This window comes from Balaenoptera acutorostrata, chromosome 16 (assembly GCF_949987535.1).
Source record: "Balaenoptera acutorostrata chromosome 16, mBalAcu1.1, whole genome shotgun sequence".
Classification (NCBI taxonomy): domain Eukaryota; kingdom Metazoa; phylum Chordata; class Mammalia; order Artiodactyla; family Balaenopteridae; genus Balaenoptera; species Balaenoptera acutorostrata.
The window spans coordinates 75,039,342-75,058,548 of NC_080079.1; the positions used below are offsets into that span (position 1 = coordinate 75,039,342).

Here is a 19,207-nt window from a genome sequence, read left to right on the forward strand (position 1 = left end):
AGGTGATGGAAAGAGGACGGATGGTCACCTAGGTAAGAAACACCCAGAAGAGTACAAGGCAGTGGAAGATCACATCAACTCCCCAAATATCTTCCCTTAATCCATAACAATTTTTTTATATTTATTTAATTTAGTTATTTTTGGCTATATTGGGTCTTCATTGCTGCACACGGGCTTTCTCTAGTTGCATTGAGCAGAGTCTTTGTGGTGCACGGGCTTCTCATTGTGGTGGCTTCTCTTGTTGCGGAGCGTGGGCTCTAGGCATGCGGGCTTCAGTAGTTGTGACACACAGGCTCAGTAGTTGTGGCTCGCGGGCTCAGTAGTTGTGGCTCGCAGGCTCTAGAGCGCAGGCTCAGTAGTTGTGGTGCACGGGCTTAGTTGCTCTGCGGCATGTGGGATCTTCCCTGGACCAGGGCTCGAACCTGTGTCCCCTGCATCGGCAAGCAGATTCTTAACCACTGCACCACCAGGGAAGCCCAATAACAACTTTTAAAGAACTAAATACTAAAAACATTTTTAAGAACATAAAGCTAAACTTTTTAGGCTAATATTGTCTCAGAATTACTCCATTCCCTAGAGCTATCAGCACTTATTTCCCTCCTAACTGGAAGTGAATGCTCATCAATTTTATTCAAAGGAGGAGCCCTATTGAGTTCGCCTCCCTAGGAAATCCCAAGGGGGCCAAAGGGGTCAAAGGAATGAGCATGACCATGACCTAGAGCACGCCCCTACTCATTACTCTTCCTCCTTTCTGTGCTTTGCTACAGTGTGAAGGAAGATACAGCATAAAGGCACAAACCAGATATGGTTCTGCATGCCTAAAACCAGAGGACAGGGAACTAATATTATATTTTGCCATTATCTGATCTTAGACATACTGGTTAATTTTCTAATCTCAATGGCCATCTAGCCTCTTGCCACTCCCTTACCAGTGGTGTGTGGACCTGTGTCTGCAATGTCATTTCCCTCCTGGTGTCAGTGCATCCTGGCACTGTTTGTTTAGTAGCAGGAGAAAGCCCCAGAGCACATCTGTAGAGATAGCCAGAAACAGACTGCTGACGAGGACATGTACCTAGGAGGTAGTTTTCTCCTTCTGGAGCACTGTCTCTCCAGGAAGTTTTAACTTAGTCTATTAAGGAATGTTTTCCACAGGAAATACATACCTAATGTTATTACGTAAGTCTGTAGGAAAACATATTATTTGAAAAAGAGGGCTTCCCTGGTGGCGCAGTGGTTAAGAATCCACCTGCCAATGCGGGGGACGTGGGTTCGAACCCTGGTCCAGGAGGATCCCACATGCCACGGAGCAACTAAGCCCGTGAGCCACAACTACTGAGCCCGCAAGCCACAACTACTGAGCCCACATGCCACAACTACGGAAGCCCACACACCTGGAGCCCGTGCTCTGCAACAAGAGAAGCCACCGCGATGAGAAGCCCGGGCACTGCAAAGAAGAGTAGTCCCCGCTCGCTGCAACTAGAGAAACCCGCGTGCAGCAACGAAGACCCAATGCAGCCAAAAATAAATAAAAGAAAAGAAAAAAGAAAAACAGATTCCCCTACAAGAATACATTTTTTTTTAAAGTAAGTTTGATCATGTGACTTGGTTGTGGGACAGCTCTAAAACTAGAAAAATCTCTACATTTTCTGGTTTCATAAGTATTCAATTTTTCAGTAAACCAGGTCTTTTTCTCTGGAACAGGTCGTTATTTCTAGAGGTGTAAACATGAGTCAAATCAATGGAGTTGGTCATAAGTTTTCCTCCAATCTGTATATTGCACAAACTCAGCCGTTTCAAAAACTGAAGCATCCTGTTTGCCTTGCTTGCTTTGGATTTTCTGTTTTCTGGACACTAGATGGTACTATATACATATTATTTCACAAGACAAGGACCACCAACCTAGCTTGGTTATTTGAAGAATTGCAGCCAAATTTATACCCTTAGGAGAAAAAGGAAAAATAATGGATGTGATTTGAGAAAGTATTAGAAAGATGAGGAGAGGGAAGGAAAATGATTTTCCAGCAACAGTTACAGAGGAGCAAGAAGATGATCTTCATTTTTTTTAATCTTATTGAAGTGCAGTTGATTTACAATGTTATGTTAATTTCTTCTGTAGAGCAAAGTGACTCAGTTATACATATATATTATATTATTATATATATATATATTTTTTCATATTCTTTTCCATTATGGTTTATCACAGGACATTGACTATAGCTCCCTGTGCTATACAAGGATGATCTTTATAAAGTGATCTTTTTTAATACATCTGTTCCAAAGAGGGAGACAAGCAAGGAGCTTCAGAGCTGTAAACTAGGTCAAATCTCCAAATGTGTATCTCCAGCATCGGCAGGATTGAATCAAATGTCTTGAGTACTAGGTGTCCCACCATCATTAGACACTGAAAACAGAATTCTGTTTTCAGTGTTCCGTTTCAGAATTCTGAAAACAGAATTCTGCACTCAGTGTATGCAGAGCCAAGGTATAAACATAACACAGTCCTGACTATGTCGTCGGAGGTCTGAATCTAACCACGTCCGATGTTAGCCCTACAGCAAGAATTTTCAGTTGTGTGATCCAACGTATTCCCTTTTCACTTAAGCCAGCTTGAGTGTGTTTTACTCTGGCAACTGCAAGCACATTTGCAAGGCTGTATCTGATGAAGTGGGATGAGCACAGGACAAAGTGGACAGAGTAAACAGTCAACACGCCCATGCAGGAGTGAGGTATGCTTATGTTTATAACTTGGGTCAAGTGTTCAAATGTGACAAAAGTATTCTTTTCAGAAAAATAGATGCTCAGGATATCCCATTAGCTGCAGCAGGAGTCTTAAAGTGATTCTAGATATTTATAGGCTAGTAGATGGTAAGATGAATTGCTAAAGAGATTCTGCAGGTTTGGCACAAAATGCTCAGCTATATTCTATGTGGCTAATTTGATAGGATTCTGTAAGATCATCTTGCTGATGAACTTTCTCTCTTGCATAGGAATGCTTCAGAGTTGCTCTTCCCAAATAAAAGATTTTCTCATCTTTGCAGATTCTTTGTACGTATTAACTTTCCCCGTGGTAGCAATAGTCACGAAGCTGGAGTCATAATTTGTGAACTCTGGGTCTGCTCTAGGGATGAATTTCAACAGAACACTCAGGCTTCTCTTTTAAATGATATCTAATTAAATAAATGCATTGAATTAAAATAAAATTGAATGAAAATGACAATCTAAGACAGCCTCAAGGAAACGGATAATTCATTTCTTCTTCTTTAGCATTTTCAGAGACTGAATACAGTTAAGAAATGTAACAGTTAATTTGTGGTTGTGAGAGCCGATTTGCAAATGAGTCGTTAAAAAAATCATTTCTTTCATACTTAATAGAAAGGAATTTAGTGAGTTCATATCCCTAAAAATAAGGACACTTTTTGGGGCTGCCCTGGTGGCGCAGTGGTTAAGAATCCGCCTGCCAATGCAGGGGACATGGGTTCGAGCCCTGGTCCGGGAAGATCCCACATGCCACGGAGCAACTAAGCCCGTGCATCACAACTACTGAGCCTGTGCTCTAGAGCCTGCGTGCCACAACTACTGAAGCCTGCACACCTAGAGCCCGTGCTCCACAAGAGAAGCCACCGCAATGAGAAGCCTGCGCACCGCAACGAAAAGTAGCCCTACTCGCCGCAACTAGAGAAAGCCCGCGCAGCAACGAAGACGCAACGCGGCCAAAAATAAATAAATAAATTTATTTTAAAAAATAATAATAAGGACATTTTTCATTCTGAAGCTTGGAAACTCCTTATTTTCCTTGAAGGTGCCCTAGCTTGCCTCTCTGTGCTCTGTTTATCTCTGTGAAGACCTCCTCTGGACAGTCTCACCCTGTGATTCCCCTTCCCTCTCAGGACTTTGCTTCATCAGTCAGGTCCTTCCTTTTCACATTCAGTTTCTTTCTATCTATTGAGTCTGCAATGGTTAATGTTATATGCATCAGCCTGATTGGGCCACGAAGTGCCCAGATATTTGGTCAAACATTATCCTGGGTGTTTCTCTCAATAGATAGATGATAGATAGATAGATAGATAGAATATATACATATATATTCTACTGGCTCTGTTTCTCTGAAGAATCTTGACTAATACAGGATCCTTCTCTATCTTAAAAAACGAAAAAAAGAAGAATGGTTGAGTGAATCTTGTTGCCTCTTAGAAAGATAAAATAACATAAAATAAAATAAAATTTGTCATCTTATTGGACCCCAACACCATCTCTGGCATCATCTTCCTTTTCGCCATTTCAACTTCTCTCTTAGGTATCTGTGGTCTGTGGTCACTCTCCCACTTCTTAATTGCTGGCTTTTGGATCCCTTACAAATCTGGCTTCTCCCCTCTCCACAGAAACTGTAGCCTTGAAGGAAATCAATGACCTCTGGATTGCAAAGGTCTGTATCCCTTTTCAGTCCTTATTCTTTTGGCCTCTTCTGTGCTAACATGGCCAATAAAAGGTTCCTTTAAAATTACAAAAGTTTCCTTTCAGGAAATTTGAAAAGTTCTGAAAAGTGCAGAGGAGGAGATACCTCACCTGTAATCACAATACTCAGAGATAACTACTTGTTGGTGGTTTTGGTTCATCTTCTTCCTATATTTTTTTCCCATAGTATACATACTGTTTTAGATCAAAATTGGGATCATACTACATGTCCTTTGAACACCTGTTTTCCTTTTGCATTGAATATATTATGGATATTTTTCCATGCCAATAAATATTCTTCTGCAATAATTTTTTTCATGCCAGCAAATCTGATCATCATATTGATATATTAAAACTTATTTTTATCTCTTTCCCACTCTTAGGTGTTTAAGTTGTTTCCATTAAATATATATATATATATGTATATAGTCAACAAGACTGAAACTCAAGCAGGAGCAATGTTAACTAATGAGTTCTTACAGATTTCCTTGGAGAAGGAACAGCAAGGTCTGAATTGGGCATGATGAGCTTTCAGAGCTAACGCACTTTCTCTGTCATTCTGTCCTGAGGTGAGAGGTGTATTTAACCCAAAGAGTATGGAAAACCTCCCTCTCAAAGCTGGATTAATCCTGAGTTAAGATGTGTTGGGAGCATAAATGATCTTGGGAGGTCCCAAGTGGACTTGGCATTGAGTAGAATATTTCTTCCATCTTTGGTTAAGTCTTCTATTGAGGAACATTCTATCTTGGAATAAGATGAGAGCTTTTATAAGTCCTGTGAATGCTATCAGATAGAATTTTAGCAATCTTGAAATAGATAGCTCTGGGGGAGTACATTTCCCTCTCTGGGCTTCAGTTTCCTCATACCTAGGGGGAATGTATGTTTAGACATTCTCTAAGATTCCCTCCTGTAATTCCATGATCCTGTACACAGAAATGAATGAAGAAGTTCTCCTTCTGTCTTGTCCACGTGGATTACCATGACAGCTGCCCACGCCCAATTAGCACGTCTCAAGGAAACATGCAATCATGGGCCATGGAATACCTAGTGGGAACTAGGTCTCCACAAGAGGAAAGGCTAAATGGATAAGGAACAGACTTTGTGGGAATCAGAGGGAGCCAAAGTGCTGAGTTTTATCAGATGCAAAGCAAGAAGGAAATGAATCATTTGGAGGGTATAGTAAAAAATCAATGGAAGAGTCCTAGCTTAGAATCAATAGGCGTATAATTGCAGGAAGTTATCCTTTGTTTAAACTAGGATTTTTCAGCTTCAGTACAATTGACATTCTGGGTCTGGTAAGTCTTTGCTGGGGGTCGTCCTGTGCATTGTAGGATGTTTAGCAGTACCATTAAACGCCAATAGCACACTCTCCCACAATTTGACAACCAAAAATGTCTCCAGATATCTCCTGGTGGGGCGGGGCAGAGGGTGGCAAAATCTCCCTTCCCCTTTTGGGAATCACTGCTTTAAACTTAATCATCCTTAGCAAATAAGGATCCAACCAGTCAGGAAGGAATTCTTGGAGAATTTAATTCTGTAATGAACCACCAAGTTAAAGTAAAATGATAGAAAAGGACTTAATTTTTGTAAGTAAAATGTCTGGTTTATAAGAGCAAACATCATGAAATTATTTCCAAACAATTTAGATTGTCTTTTAATAATGTATAAAAAATATTCTTTTTTTTTAATTTTTAAAATAAATTTATTTATTTATTTATTTATTATTGGCTGCACTGGGTCTTCGTTGCACTGCACGGGATTTCTCTAGCTGTGGTGAGCAGGAGCTACTCTTCGTTGTGGTGCGCGGGCTTCTCATTGCAGTGGCTTCTCTTGTTGTGGAGCACGGACTCTAGGCACGTGGGCTTCAGTAGTTGTGACGTGGGCTCAGTAGTTGTGGCACACAGGCTCTAGAGCACAGGCTCAGTAGTTTTGGCACATGGGCTTAATTGCTCCGCAGCATGTGGGATCTTCCCAGACCAGGGATCGAACCCGTGTCCCCTGCATTGGCAGGCGGATTCTTAACCACTGCACCACCAGGGAAGTCCCAATAATGTATGATAAATAATCTTAAAAAGAGATGCTAACATTTGACCCTTGAAAATAATTTAAATAAGATCTCTGTCAGGATGAGGGAGGAACATAAACGACTGTAAGTGTTTCAAGTAGAAAGGGATTTAATATAGGGAATTAGGTGCTTACAAAACTGTTGGAAGGACAGGAGAAGTAAAAGTTGGGGATCTACACAATCTTTCAGGTCCACCATTGCAGGCTTGGTTACAGCCAGGGCATAGCTTCTGTCACCTTTCGGTCAGAAATGTGCAGAAAGCCTCTGCCCTTGTCCAGGAGACAGAGTTGATCAGGTATCTCAAAGATACTGATCTACGCAGAACCCGTATTTCCACAGCTTCTGATGGACAAAGTGGAATGGGTTCTAACTCCCTGCTAATTCCTAAATCTAGCGTGAGTCAATCTCATTGGTAAAATCATATTTAAAACCTTCCTATCAAGAAGCCTAGAGAATACAATTCACAGGCATCCAGCTGCTATAAGACAGGAGAGATTATAGGAAGGAGTAGGAATGCTGCTGGCTGCAACAGATAATATCCAACACAGAATTCTTTCTCAACTGTTTTGTTTACTGAATTGCTCAAACAGTATATTTCCCAGTCTTTCCTGCTCCTTGACTCTTGGGCCAAAAGTTTTCCCAAGCTTCTATCCATTCATGACACAATTCAAGCATATGAACTCAAGTAGTTCAAATCAATTACCTGGAGAAAAGAATAATAATGGAAAAGTTCTCTGGTGATGACTAATTGTGCACAACTACAATTAGATCTTTAGTTGAAGGCGTTCTGAAATTGCTTTAAGCATGTAGTTAAAGGCATGAACAAAAGTGGTTATTTTTCTTTAAATTTCAAAATCTAATTAGTCATCTGAAAATTGCCATGACGTATGAAAGCTTTCTGTTGATTTTCTTCATGCTAATAATTTACCACAGGAGGCATTTTCCTAGCATTTCCTAAAAACAGCATCACCAAAAATAATCTCTTGCCAGAGCCTCATTAGGTGCTGTCATTTGTGGAAGAACCATCTCTGGGTGTTTATCAGGCTATTACCCATAATGGTAGAGAATCTGGTTGTGTCTTTGCTGGCAATGAAGAGCCTATTGAGGAGGCTGGGGAAGATAATCATATGCAAGGTTGAGAGATACAAGAAGAGCCCTCACACAAAGAAATGTCAAGTTGGGATTTATCATTCCCTAGGCTCCAATTAGCTCAAGTGATGGGATAAAATTCACAAAATGTTTCAGAATGAAGATTTATTCCAATTTAAATACAGAAAGGAAGAGAGAGAGAGAACATAATATTTTTAAATGGGAAAAGACTTCTTTTCCTCAAAGAAGATGTAAGAACTCCTGAAAGACTTCAAGTGTGCAGAGTCCTTGATTAGTATAACCCCTGTCACTATACTCTTGTCTGTATTGCCTATGGTCTTTAACATAGGCAATTTAAAGAGTTAGCAGAGGCTAATAAGAGCAATAATCCACAAAACTGTTGCTACTAAAACAAATTTCTATATTACTGGGTACCTCTAGGTACTTAGAAAATTCCATTTACAATGGACAGATCATCCAGACAGAAAATCCAGAAGGAAAATTTGGTCTTAAGTAACACATTAGACCAAATGTGTGTGTGTGTATATATATAGAGAGAGAGACATTCCATCCAAAAGCAACAGCAGAATACACATTTTTTCAAGTGCACATGGAACATTCTCCAGGGTAGATCACATGCTGGGCCACAAAATAACTCTTGACAAATTTAAGAGGGTAGAAAATATATCAAGCATTTTTTCTCAACCACAATGGTATGAAACTAGAAATAAATTATAGAAATAAAAATAGGAAACAAACACATGGACACTAAACAACATGCTGCTGAAAAAACGAGTCAAAGAAGAAATCAAAGAGGAAATCAGAAAATACCTCAAGACAAATGAAAATGGAAACACAACTTTCCAAAATCTATAAGATGCAGCAAAAGCAGTTCTAGAAGGGAAGTTTGTAGCAATAGAGACCTACGTCAAGAAACAAGAAAAATTTCAAAAAACAACGTAATTCCTTTCTAACAAAGGAATTAGAAAAAATAAATAAATAAATAAAGCCCAACATCAACAGAAGGAAGGAAATGATAAAGATCAGAGAGGAAATAAATAAAATAGAGACCAAAAAATATAATAGAAAAGATCAGTGAAACCAAGAGCTGGCTTTTTTGAAAGGGTAAACAAGACTGATAAACATCTAGCCAGGCTCATCAAGAAAAAAAAAGAGAGAGGACCCAAATAAACAAAATAAGAAATAAAAGAAGAGAAATAACAACTGATATCACATAAAAGCAAAAAGTCATAAGAGACTACTACAAACAATTATATGCCAACAAATTGGACAACCTAGAAGAAATGGAAAAATTTCTAGAAACATTACAACCTTCCAAGACTGAATCAGGAAGAAATAGACAATCTGAATGGACCTATCACAAGTAGTGAAATTGAATTTGTAAAAAAAAAAAAAAACAATCCCAGCAAGCAAAAGTCCAGAACCTGATGGTTTCATAGGGGAATTCTACCAAACATATGAAGAAAAGCTAATAGCGATCCTTCTCAAACTATTCCCCAAAATTGAAGAGCTGGGAACACTCTCAAATTCATTCTGTGAGGCCACCTGATATCAAAACAAGACAAGGACAATACAGAAAAGGAAAATTAAAAGCCAATATCTCTGATGAATATAGATGCAAAAATTCTCAAGAAAATATTAGCAAACTGAATTCAACAAAATATAAAATGTATCATACACCATGATCAAGTGGGATTTATTCCAGGGATGCAAGGATAGTTCAGTATTCACAAATCACTCAATGTGATACATCACATTAACAAAAGAAAGAATAAAAATCACATGATCGTCTCAGTAGATGCAGAAAAATGTATTTGACAAAATGCAATATCCATTCATGATAAAAAGTCTCATCAAAGTTGGTAGAGAGGGTATATGTTGGTATATCTCAACATAATAAAGCCCATTTATGATAAACCCACTGCTGACATCATACTCAATGGTGAAAAGCTGAAAGCCTTTCCTCTAAAATCATGAACAAGACAAGCATGCCCACTCTCACTACTTTTATCCAACATAGTTTTGGAAGTCCTAGCCACAGAAATCAGGCAAGAAAAAGAAATAAAAGGCATCCAAATTGGAAGAGAAGAAATAAAACCATCACTATTTGCAGATGGCATGACAATGTATATATAAAACCCTAAAGTCCCCACCAAAAAACTACTACAACTAATAAATGAATTCAGCAAAGTTTCAGGATACAAGATTAATATACAGAAATCTGTTACTTTTCTATACACTAATAATGAACTATACAAAACCTAGAAAACAATCCTGTTTAAAATCACACCAAAAACAAAACAAAACCCTATGAATAAACTTACCAAGGAGGTGAAAGACCTATATTCTGAAAACTATAAGACATTGATCAAGGAAATTGAAGATGATACAAAGAATTGGAATGATATCCTATATTCATGGATTAGAAGAATTAATATTGTTAAAATGTTCATACTGCCCAAAGTAATCTACAGATTTAATGCAATCCCTATAAAAATATCCATGACATTTTTCAGAGAACTAGAACAGGTAATCCTAAAATTTATATGGACCCACAAAAGACCCTGAATTGCCAAAGCAATCTTGATAAAAAAGAACAGAGCTGGAGGTATTACACTCCCTGATTTCAGACTATGCTACAAAGCTACAGTAATCAAAACGATAATGGTACTGGCACAAAACATAGATCAACAGAACAGAATAGAAAGCCCAGAAATAAGCCCACACAGTTATGGTCAATTAATCTATGACAAAGGAGGAAAGAATATATAATGGAGAAAAGACAGTCTCTTCAATAAATGGTGCAAGGAAAACTGAACAGCTACATGTAAAAGATGGTTTGTTTATTCTTTTTTTTAATTTTTTTTTTATTTTTGGCTGTGTTGGGTCTTCGTTTCTGTGCGAGGGCTTTCTCCAGTTGTGGCAAGCGGGGGCCACTCTTCATCGCGGTGCGCGGGCCTCTCACTATCACGGCCTCTCTTGTTGCGGAGCACAGGCTCCAGACGCGCAGGCTCAGTAGTTGTGGCTCATGGGCCCAGCTGCTCCGCAGCATGTGGGATCTTCCCAGACCAGGGCTCGAACCTGTGTCCCATGCATTGGCAGGCGGATTCTCAACCACTGCGCCACCAGGGAAGCCCAAAAGATGGGTTTGTGACATAACTTTCCCTCTTTAAAAAAAAAAAAAAGGCCTCTTATATTAGAAAAAGCTCAGTTATTGGGGTTTTATATTTATTCCAATAATTTTAATTTAATTTATTTTTATCACTGTGATATTCAAGGTACTACCTCAGTCACCCTAGGAGTTGAGTATAAAAGTTGGCATCATGTTGGCTTCTCAATTGCTTGCTTAATACAGAATATTTATCAAAATAAAATACCAAAAAGCCTGGCTTTGTCTCAAAGTTGATTTTCTTATACCAGAAGCACTATTTAATGAGACACTTAGAATTCCATAACACCCACCATGGTGCTGTCACAAATGATGCCACTGTTAGAGAAGATGAAAAAGATGAAGTAGAAGAAAGCCAAGTGAGAAACACTCTCCTCAAAGGAATGCAGAGGAAGAACTTGAAAGAAGGATGGAATTGACCAAGAAAGCACAGAGGGAGGGAAAGGGGAAGGGCTGTCGGTGCTCCTGTTAATCAGTTGGTAAATTCCAAATGTTTAGAGTGTGCTTTGTATACCAGGGTTATCTATGGAATTTCATTGTCTAGGAATACTTTGGGGTAGGAGTTTTCTCATGCTCAATAGTATATCAAGACAAATTTTAGCTGAGAACTGAGGCAGTATGGTATTTCCTTGACTTGTTTTTCAGTATTTCCTTTCTTTAATTACCTAATTATAGTACGTTCTTTCACCATTAGCAAAAGACTCTCAGAACCCAAATACTGATTCCTGGCAATCTGTGCTCACTCAGCGAGCACCAATGAGGGTCTACGAGGCACAGGCTCATGAGGGCTCCTGAAATGAGAATGGCCCTTGTTTGTCAATGCTGAGTACAATCTCCCCAGATGTCTGCAAAAACTTTTATCAGATCATTTAAAATTGCCTGAAATCCGGATAAGTAAGGCACGTATTATTAGTTGCCAAGATCCACTTATTTGGGAATCACTGGGCTTTTGAAAGAAAAGCAAATGTAGTAAATAGGCATGACCCAGCCTAAGTTTCAGTATCTTAGAAACTAAACCCACCAGAGTGAGACAGACTGAACAATTTCATTTATCAGTCTGGACTAATACCTTCATCCAAAAGAGATCCTTCAAGTTATACCACTTAAGATAAAGATCATGTCTATTCACTAAAAGCATGCAGTACAGTAAGTCAGCTCAGTGGTTTAGAGCAGAAGCACTGATTTTACATGTATAATTTCCTTTTGAAACCAGAAAACACACCTTCACTGTTTTTTAATTCACATCCCCCAAAAAATCAAAATTCATAAGATGGATAAAAATCAAGTGGGTGGCTCTTTGCCTTACAAAAACATTAAGCCTCAGAGTTATTTTCAATAGTGAAATTTGTTCTTTTGTTCTGGCTTCCCTTAAAGGTGTTTACCACTTGAGAGGAAAACACAGGCCACTGCAGCTTAGGGGGGTTGGGAGTTGGAGAAGTTACTGCCAAAGGGAAATTAATCAACGGGAAGACAGAGCAGGTCTGGACTGCTAGAACAATGAACTGCCATATACACCTGCAACGAAATGTTAATACTGCTATAGTAATACAATGAACCTTCCTAAAACATAATGTTATCCTGTATCCCTTTGGTTTAAAATCTCAGTGACTCCCCTCAGGTCCAGAATTTGGTAAAAGTTCCCTTAGCAGCAGGGGCTCCTTCAGTACCAGCAGCAGCTGATGCTTTGAGCATGTCTCCACGTCTCTCTCACTCCAAGAACTCAGGGACACGTGTCTCCCTCAACCTGCTATGTGGTTACGTGGCTCTGGCCATCATGCAGCCTCTTACCTCTGCCTGGACTGTCTTTCCTACTTTCCCTCCAACCCCGGCCTCAGTCTCCTCCCTCTCCTGCTGCCAAAGTACACCTTGTCCGCCTGATAAACTCCTACACATCCCTCAAGAGCCAGCTTAAGGATTCACTTTTTTGCAAAGCTTTCACTCACTTCCCAGATCTGGTCCATCATTGTAGCCAGGGACTGAGGGTCCCTGAAGAGAGTGTAAAGTGGGATGACTTTCCAATAGTTTCAAACTGAGCTGAATCAAGAAGAATGTTGCCCTGTTCATGACCTTGCTGCCTATGGAGAATTCATGGTAAGCTGTGTTGGTGAGGACCCAAGGCTGTTTGGAATCCAATATCTTGAAGAATGGGGCTTGAACAATGAGTGTATCAGGGCTCTCTCACAAAAGGAGATGAATAGTATTGAGAACAAAAATGATTTCATTTATAACAGAAGAGGGAGAAAAATGAAGATATACAGGTGGAGATGCTATAGATATTACTATTTACCTAAGTTTATGTTCTAAAAGTAGCCAGATAAGTGGTGGAATCCTGTACTTGACTAAACAAGCAAAGAGATCGCTTCATATTTGTAACTTCAAAGCATATTGATTAACTCATGTTTTGACCAGATGATGGTAGAGGTACATTTCTCTCTATTATCTATCTCTTTGGTGTTTCCAGAGCACTCTTACATTATCATTGTTGTCCTTTCATTGTTTTAGTCTGCTGAGCTGTCAACGTGATGAGGTCAGAGTTTTGCTCACTCTGGTGTCTCCAGCGACTAGCAGAGTTTTTGACATATTGTAGGTATTTGATAAGTATTTGTGGAATAAATTGATGTGTATATAATGTCATAGTTTGGTTCCTCTCATTTACTGTTGTTTCTAAAACAACATCAGCATGTTGGATGCTCTCAGAAAATATTTCTTTTTTTTTTTTTGCTTTATCTTTTTTTCTTTTAACACCTTTATTAGTGTATAATTGCTTTACAATGGTGTGTTAGTTTCTGTTTTATAACAAAGTGAATCAGCTATACGTATACATATATCCCCATATCTCCCCCCTCTTGCCTCTCCCTCCCACCCTCCCTATCCCACCACTCTAGGTCACAAAGCACCGAGCTGATCTCCCTGTGTTATGCGGCTGCTTCCCACTAGCTATCTATCTTACGTTTGGTAGTGTATATATGTCCATGCCACTCTCTCACTTCGTCCCAGCTTACCCTCCCCCCTCCCCATGTCCTCAAGTCCATTCTCTACGTCTGCGTCTTTATTCCTGCCCTGCCCCTAGGTTCTTCAGAACCATTTTTTTTCTTTAGATTCCATATATATGTGTTAGCATACGGCATTTGTTTTTCTCTTTCTGACTTACTTCACTCTGTAGGACAGACTCTAGGTCCATCCACCTCACTACAAATAACTCAATTTCGTTTCTTTTTATGGCTGAGTAATATTCCATTGTACATATGTGCCACATCTTCTTTATCCATTCATCTGTCCATGGACACTTAGGTTGCTTCCATGTCCTGGCTATTGTAAATAGTGCTGCAAAGGCAGACAAAGGATGTCTGAAGTTCTGCTTGTTGAGTGGCAGTCTCAGAGACCAGGGCTGTGGACAAAGGCAGCTCTCCCCCTCTCTCCTCCTCTCTTTCTTTGTAAAGTAGCTAAACTTCCTCAGTACTCTGATTACTCAACAAGCAACGAAGATAGAAACTGCATGTTTTGAAGACCAAAACCTGGCCAATAGGTGTCCCTGTTGGGTTTGATCTTGTTTCTATTCTTAAATGCAAGATTTCCCTTGAAGGAAGGGGGCCTTTAGCCTCCACGGCTACGCTAAGGAAGAAATCTTCAGCAAACAAAGGATGCTGCTATCAAGCCCTCAGCCACTGCGGCCAGCCCCAGCGGTGCACCCGGAGGGCCCTCAGGATGGGAAAGAACAGGATACCCGTCCTAGGCAGCTGAGGTGCATATCAAAGAAATGATTTCAATGAGCCCAGACTCTTGCATCTACCCATACAGAGAAAAGCACTACATTCATTAACTTGAGAGGTCTGGTTTTCTTTAATTAACTGTAATTAACAGATGTTAATTAAGTTGTAAATATGGTAGCATGGAAGGCAGGACGTTTAGCTCACACCCAGGTTCCTGGCTCTGTCTCTGCCGGTCTCCACTCTGGAATCTGCTTGGGGTCTTGGTTATGCCTTCTCTCCACTCAGTGCTTCCTTGCTCAGGCCGTAGAGGAGCAACAGTGACGCAAAGATTTATCCTGTCTTAGTGCTCCCAGGACACTCCTTGTTTCCTGCTGAAGCCTCAGTTTCCTTAAACAAACATCTGGAGCTTTGGGCACTGTGAGACACAGCTGCAACTTGCCTGAAGCCGCCATTTAAATAGTGTTTGTTTTGTCTCATGCTTTGCTTCCTTTGCTCATGAAAAGCCTTCCCTCTGATAAACAATAGGTCACCTAGACCCCTAAGTTTGAGAATGACATACACTCTACCCACGGTGCCTGTCCACCAAAAATACAGTGGTTGACAGAAATAGAAAACTCCCCAAGAGAAAAATAAAATGGATATGAGGAAGAGCTAGTTAACCAAATTCCTGAGCCTCTGCCTTTCAACACAAATCTATTTGCTCATGTCTTTCTCCACGCGGTGCACATTCGTCCCAGTGTATGGGGTGTGTGTGTGCGCGTGCGTGTGTTTTAAGTAAATATTCCAGGTGCATTTATAGACTTTTTTTTTAAACTTAACTCCCCCCAACCCCTAACCCTGACTGACACCACGCATTTGAGACTAAAACACCCAGAAGAAATCTTGAGCTGAGCACCCTAATGAGACAGGGGCTGCCTGGGTGGTATTTGACTCCGTATTATAAAACTAATTCGATAAACTTAAATTTCTACAACCTGTTTCAGGGAGGAAACTAGCTTTCCTTTGGAATCGGCCTTGGAGCCAGAAGGATATTACCTGGCTGTTGGCAGCCTTTGAACTGTTGGCAGAGGATGTTTTCCTTAACAACAATTATACAAATCTGACGTGCACAGAGTGTTTTTAAAATGTATAAAGTACTTTAATTTTCATTATCTCTTTGGATCCTTCACAACTATACACACTTCAGTCGTTTTAAGGATGAAGCGTTTGGGGACTTCCCTGGTGGCTCAGTGGATAAGAATCCGCCTTCCAATGCAGGGGACAGAGGTTCGAGCCCTGGTTCGGGAAGATCCCACATGCTGCAGAGCAATGAAGCCCATGCGCCACAACTACTGAGCCTGCGCTCTAGAGCCCACGAGCCACAACTACTAAGCCGGTGTGCCACAACTACTGAAGCCCGTGCGCCTAGAGCCCGTGCTCCGCAACAAGAGAAGCCACCGCAATGAGAAGCCCGCGCACCGCAAAGAAGAGTAGCCCCCGCTCGCTGCAACTAGAGAAAGCCCTTGCGCAGCAACAAAGACCCAAAGCATCCAAAAAAAAGAAGGATGAAGTGTTTGAGACTCAGAGATTTTAGGTATTTTGCCCCAAATCACACAGAGAGTAAATGGCAAACCTGGACTCCATGCCCCATATTCTGACCCCTATTCTGGCATCTTCCTCCCTGCCTTCTGTGGGCTGAGGAGTAGCAACTACATATTCATGACATTATCACCACTCTTTTTGTTTTTCCCCAGTCAGTCAGGTTGGATTGAGCGAAACTCTGCAAGGGCAGCAGCTGTTACATCACACTGGGGCGGCGCTGGCGGGGGCCGGTGGATGCCCGCTGGCCTTCAACATGCCTCCTCCTCCCAGGGCCTAATCAGCTCTCTGGGTGCAGGTCTTGAAACTGAGCAGGACCCTGTGGGGCTCCTGGTCATGGAAGCCTTTCCCCTGTTTCTTGTTTGTAGGGCACAGACTCCAGCCTCCGTGACCTTCCCTGAGTCCCAAAGGGCAGATTCCAACAGTTGCTAATCGGGGAAGGGAGGGGATGCAGAGACAAGGGAGGAGTAGTCAAGAAACAATAGTGCAGCCTTGGGGCAGGGTCCTGCTTCCGCCTCAAGGGATACACATAAGAATATCTTAGCACTCTTCTGCAGAACTAAAACCCCCAACAAATGGAAGATGTTAACTGCTTGATGAAGCATTCTTCATTCCTCGAGAACCAGAGAAGCTCAGCAGGAGACCACCCGAGGCCAGATTTAAAAAATGCAGGCCCTGCACACACCCTGATCCTTATTAGCAACTCCGCCTTTGAAGCATTGCTATAAAACTCCTCACCAAATCCTCCCAGTTTGGGACACAGAGTTATTGAGGGGCACGAGCCCACTGTATCCCGCTTTGCCTAGCAAAGCAGTAAGGCTGTTCTTTTCTACTTCACCCAAAACTCTGTCTCTGAGATTTGGTTCAGCACTGGTGCACAGAGGCCGAGTTTTCAGCATCAGTCTGAGAACATGGAGTAGGTAAGGCCAAGTCCATGGCAGTTCTATCTGTCCTTCCTTTCCCTCCAACATGCAAGGGAATGAAATGTGACAATCAGTTTCTTCCAACAGTCCTTTGCCTCCAGGGTAAAAGGTGAGTTGAAGGGTTTGGATAAGGATGAGGGCTGTGGCCATGGAGACTTCATCACACTGAAAGAAACCTGTACTTTCATTTACAAGTGATATACCTTTGTTATCATTTCCTTTGGAGCTCAGTATTAGCAGCTGAAACTGTCTTAGAAATAAATGAACAGATCCTGAGCTGTCCATTGACCTTGTCAGTGAGAGGTAATTATCTCACTGGAGCTTTAACGCAAGCTGAAAAACATTATGCTTTTCAACATGAAAAAATTGGCTGGCAAAGTCTACTGAAAATTCCATCTGATCTCACAGAATTTGCTTGTGAGAGCTTCAGTGAAAAGGAAACATAATTAACATCCGAAAATTTCTTATCATTGTGCTTGCCTGGGCTCTGCCGATTTGTGTCTGAAAAGCTGAATATTTAATAATGCACTTACTGAAAATGGATTAAGATAAAACCTTCTGTCTCACTTTGTGTTTAGATTACTCAGACCCCCAACCCTGGGAAGATTTCAGAATCAGTTTTAGGCGGAGGCTAGACCAGCTGCCCACTCAAAAAATAAAACTCTCCTCCGTTGGCCATTGAGCCTTAGGATTTGGGAAGGAGTTCGCAGGGCCTGTGGGGAGCAGGGGCCAAACTAAGAAAAACAGCTGGAAGTAGGAAACAAGTAAAAGGTGAGAATAACAAGGTCCCTGAACCATGAATTCATTGATCTGCAGTCACCGAGGGCAGACGGTTGCCCCTGTCAGCTGGAAACAGCACACCATGACCCAGGTTTCTGGGCCTGCAGGCCACCCTTGAACTCATAACTCTGAGCAGACAGGGTAGGGGGTCCCTGGAGAAAAGGAACCCGACATGGCTTTCTTGACATAAGAGAAGCCATTTTGGGCCTAAGCCATTTTGTGATCTAAGCCTGGCCACAATGCTTGCCCTTGAACAGGTCTCGGTAATTAATGATCTTAAGGAAACAAAAGAATGTCGGAACAAAAGACTATTACCAGGCAAGAGCAGTAACAATAGCAAAGATAATATAGCAGGTGTAAAGACACCCAGTCCTGTTTCAATGGTAAAGATTAGCCTGAAGCTCAACCACTCGAACAACTGGAACCTAAGGGGTGATGATCTTGACCTTTTCTGACCCTGGTGACTTCAATCAGCTAAAGCTTGGACTCCGTCTAGGCCTCAGCCCCTTCATGAATATGCATGGACCCTTAGCTTAAAACTTCCCCAATTTTGCTGTTGGGGGGAGACACTGCCTTAGATAAGATCCCCCGTGTTCTCTTTCCTTGCTGCAAGTAATCAATCCTTCATTCTCCCGATCTTTGGCTTGGTTGTGTGTTTTGGCTTGACACCCACCAAGAGGCGAACCCAGGTTTGGGGGTAACAAAACCTACAGCCAAAGCCTCGGATGCCTATCAGCCCACGTGGGCCTCTAACCCTGTGATATTCCTACATTCAGGCAGCATGATCAACGATAAAGGAAGGGGAAGCAGAGCTCCGGACTGGAGAGCCCACTGTACCTACAGCCAAGGACCCCAACCCCCCTGAATGCCGCGCTGCCATTAGAAGAACGACCAGGTATCTTTGTCCTGACGAGGGAGGAAATTCACAGGAGACAGGTGAGCGCAGCGATTGTGGTTAGGCGTTTCATATTGTTTAATGTGTGCGTGGTAATCACATGTTATTCAACTTTTTAAAAATACACACATAAGTGGAGTTCCCAAACTGAGAGAACAACAACAACAAAAAAGCCGTGGGTATCTTTCTTCCTGTATTACCCTTGACCGTGTGATGCTTCTGTCTGGACGCTACAGAACTGGCCAGTGGGTACTGCCTTCTAAGCTCAGCTCCCCTTATCAGCCCACCACCCGCATCCCAGCTCTGCCTGCTCTATCTTCTGCCACTTAACTGAGATTAACTCTGAGCTGAGCACACAGGAAGTGCTCCATAAAGGCTGGTGTTGATGGAGGACCAAAGCCACCAAAGCCACAGACCGAAGCCCCTCTTTGTTGTTGTCTGCATCTACCAGGCCACATGAACATTGCATTTCTTGGGTCAGAACAACTAGAAACACAAAATTTTGGTCTCCAGTGAACACTACCT

At 41.4% G+C, this 19,207-nt stretch overlaps 1 protein-coding gene across 1 annotated transcript in view; it reads left to right on the forward strand.

Moving 5' to 3' along the window:
* The window catches only part of MAP3K21 (mitogen-activated protein kinase kinase kinase 21), a 77,352-nt gene extending 58,732 nt beyond the window's left edge, over window positions 1–18,620 (forward strand). Inside the window, exon 12 of the mRNA XM_057531313.1 lies at window positions 18,564–18,620. Within this exon, the coding sequence (XP_057387296.1) occupies window positions 18,564–18,572 (9 nt within the window). The 3' untranslated portion in view covers window positions 18,573–18,620. The remainder of the gene's footprint in view (window positions 1–18,563) is intronic.
* The last annotated feature ends 587 nt before the right edge of the window (window positions 18,621–19,207 follow it).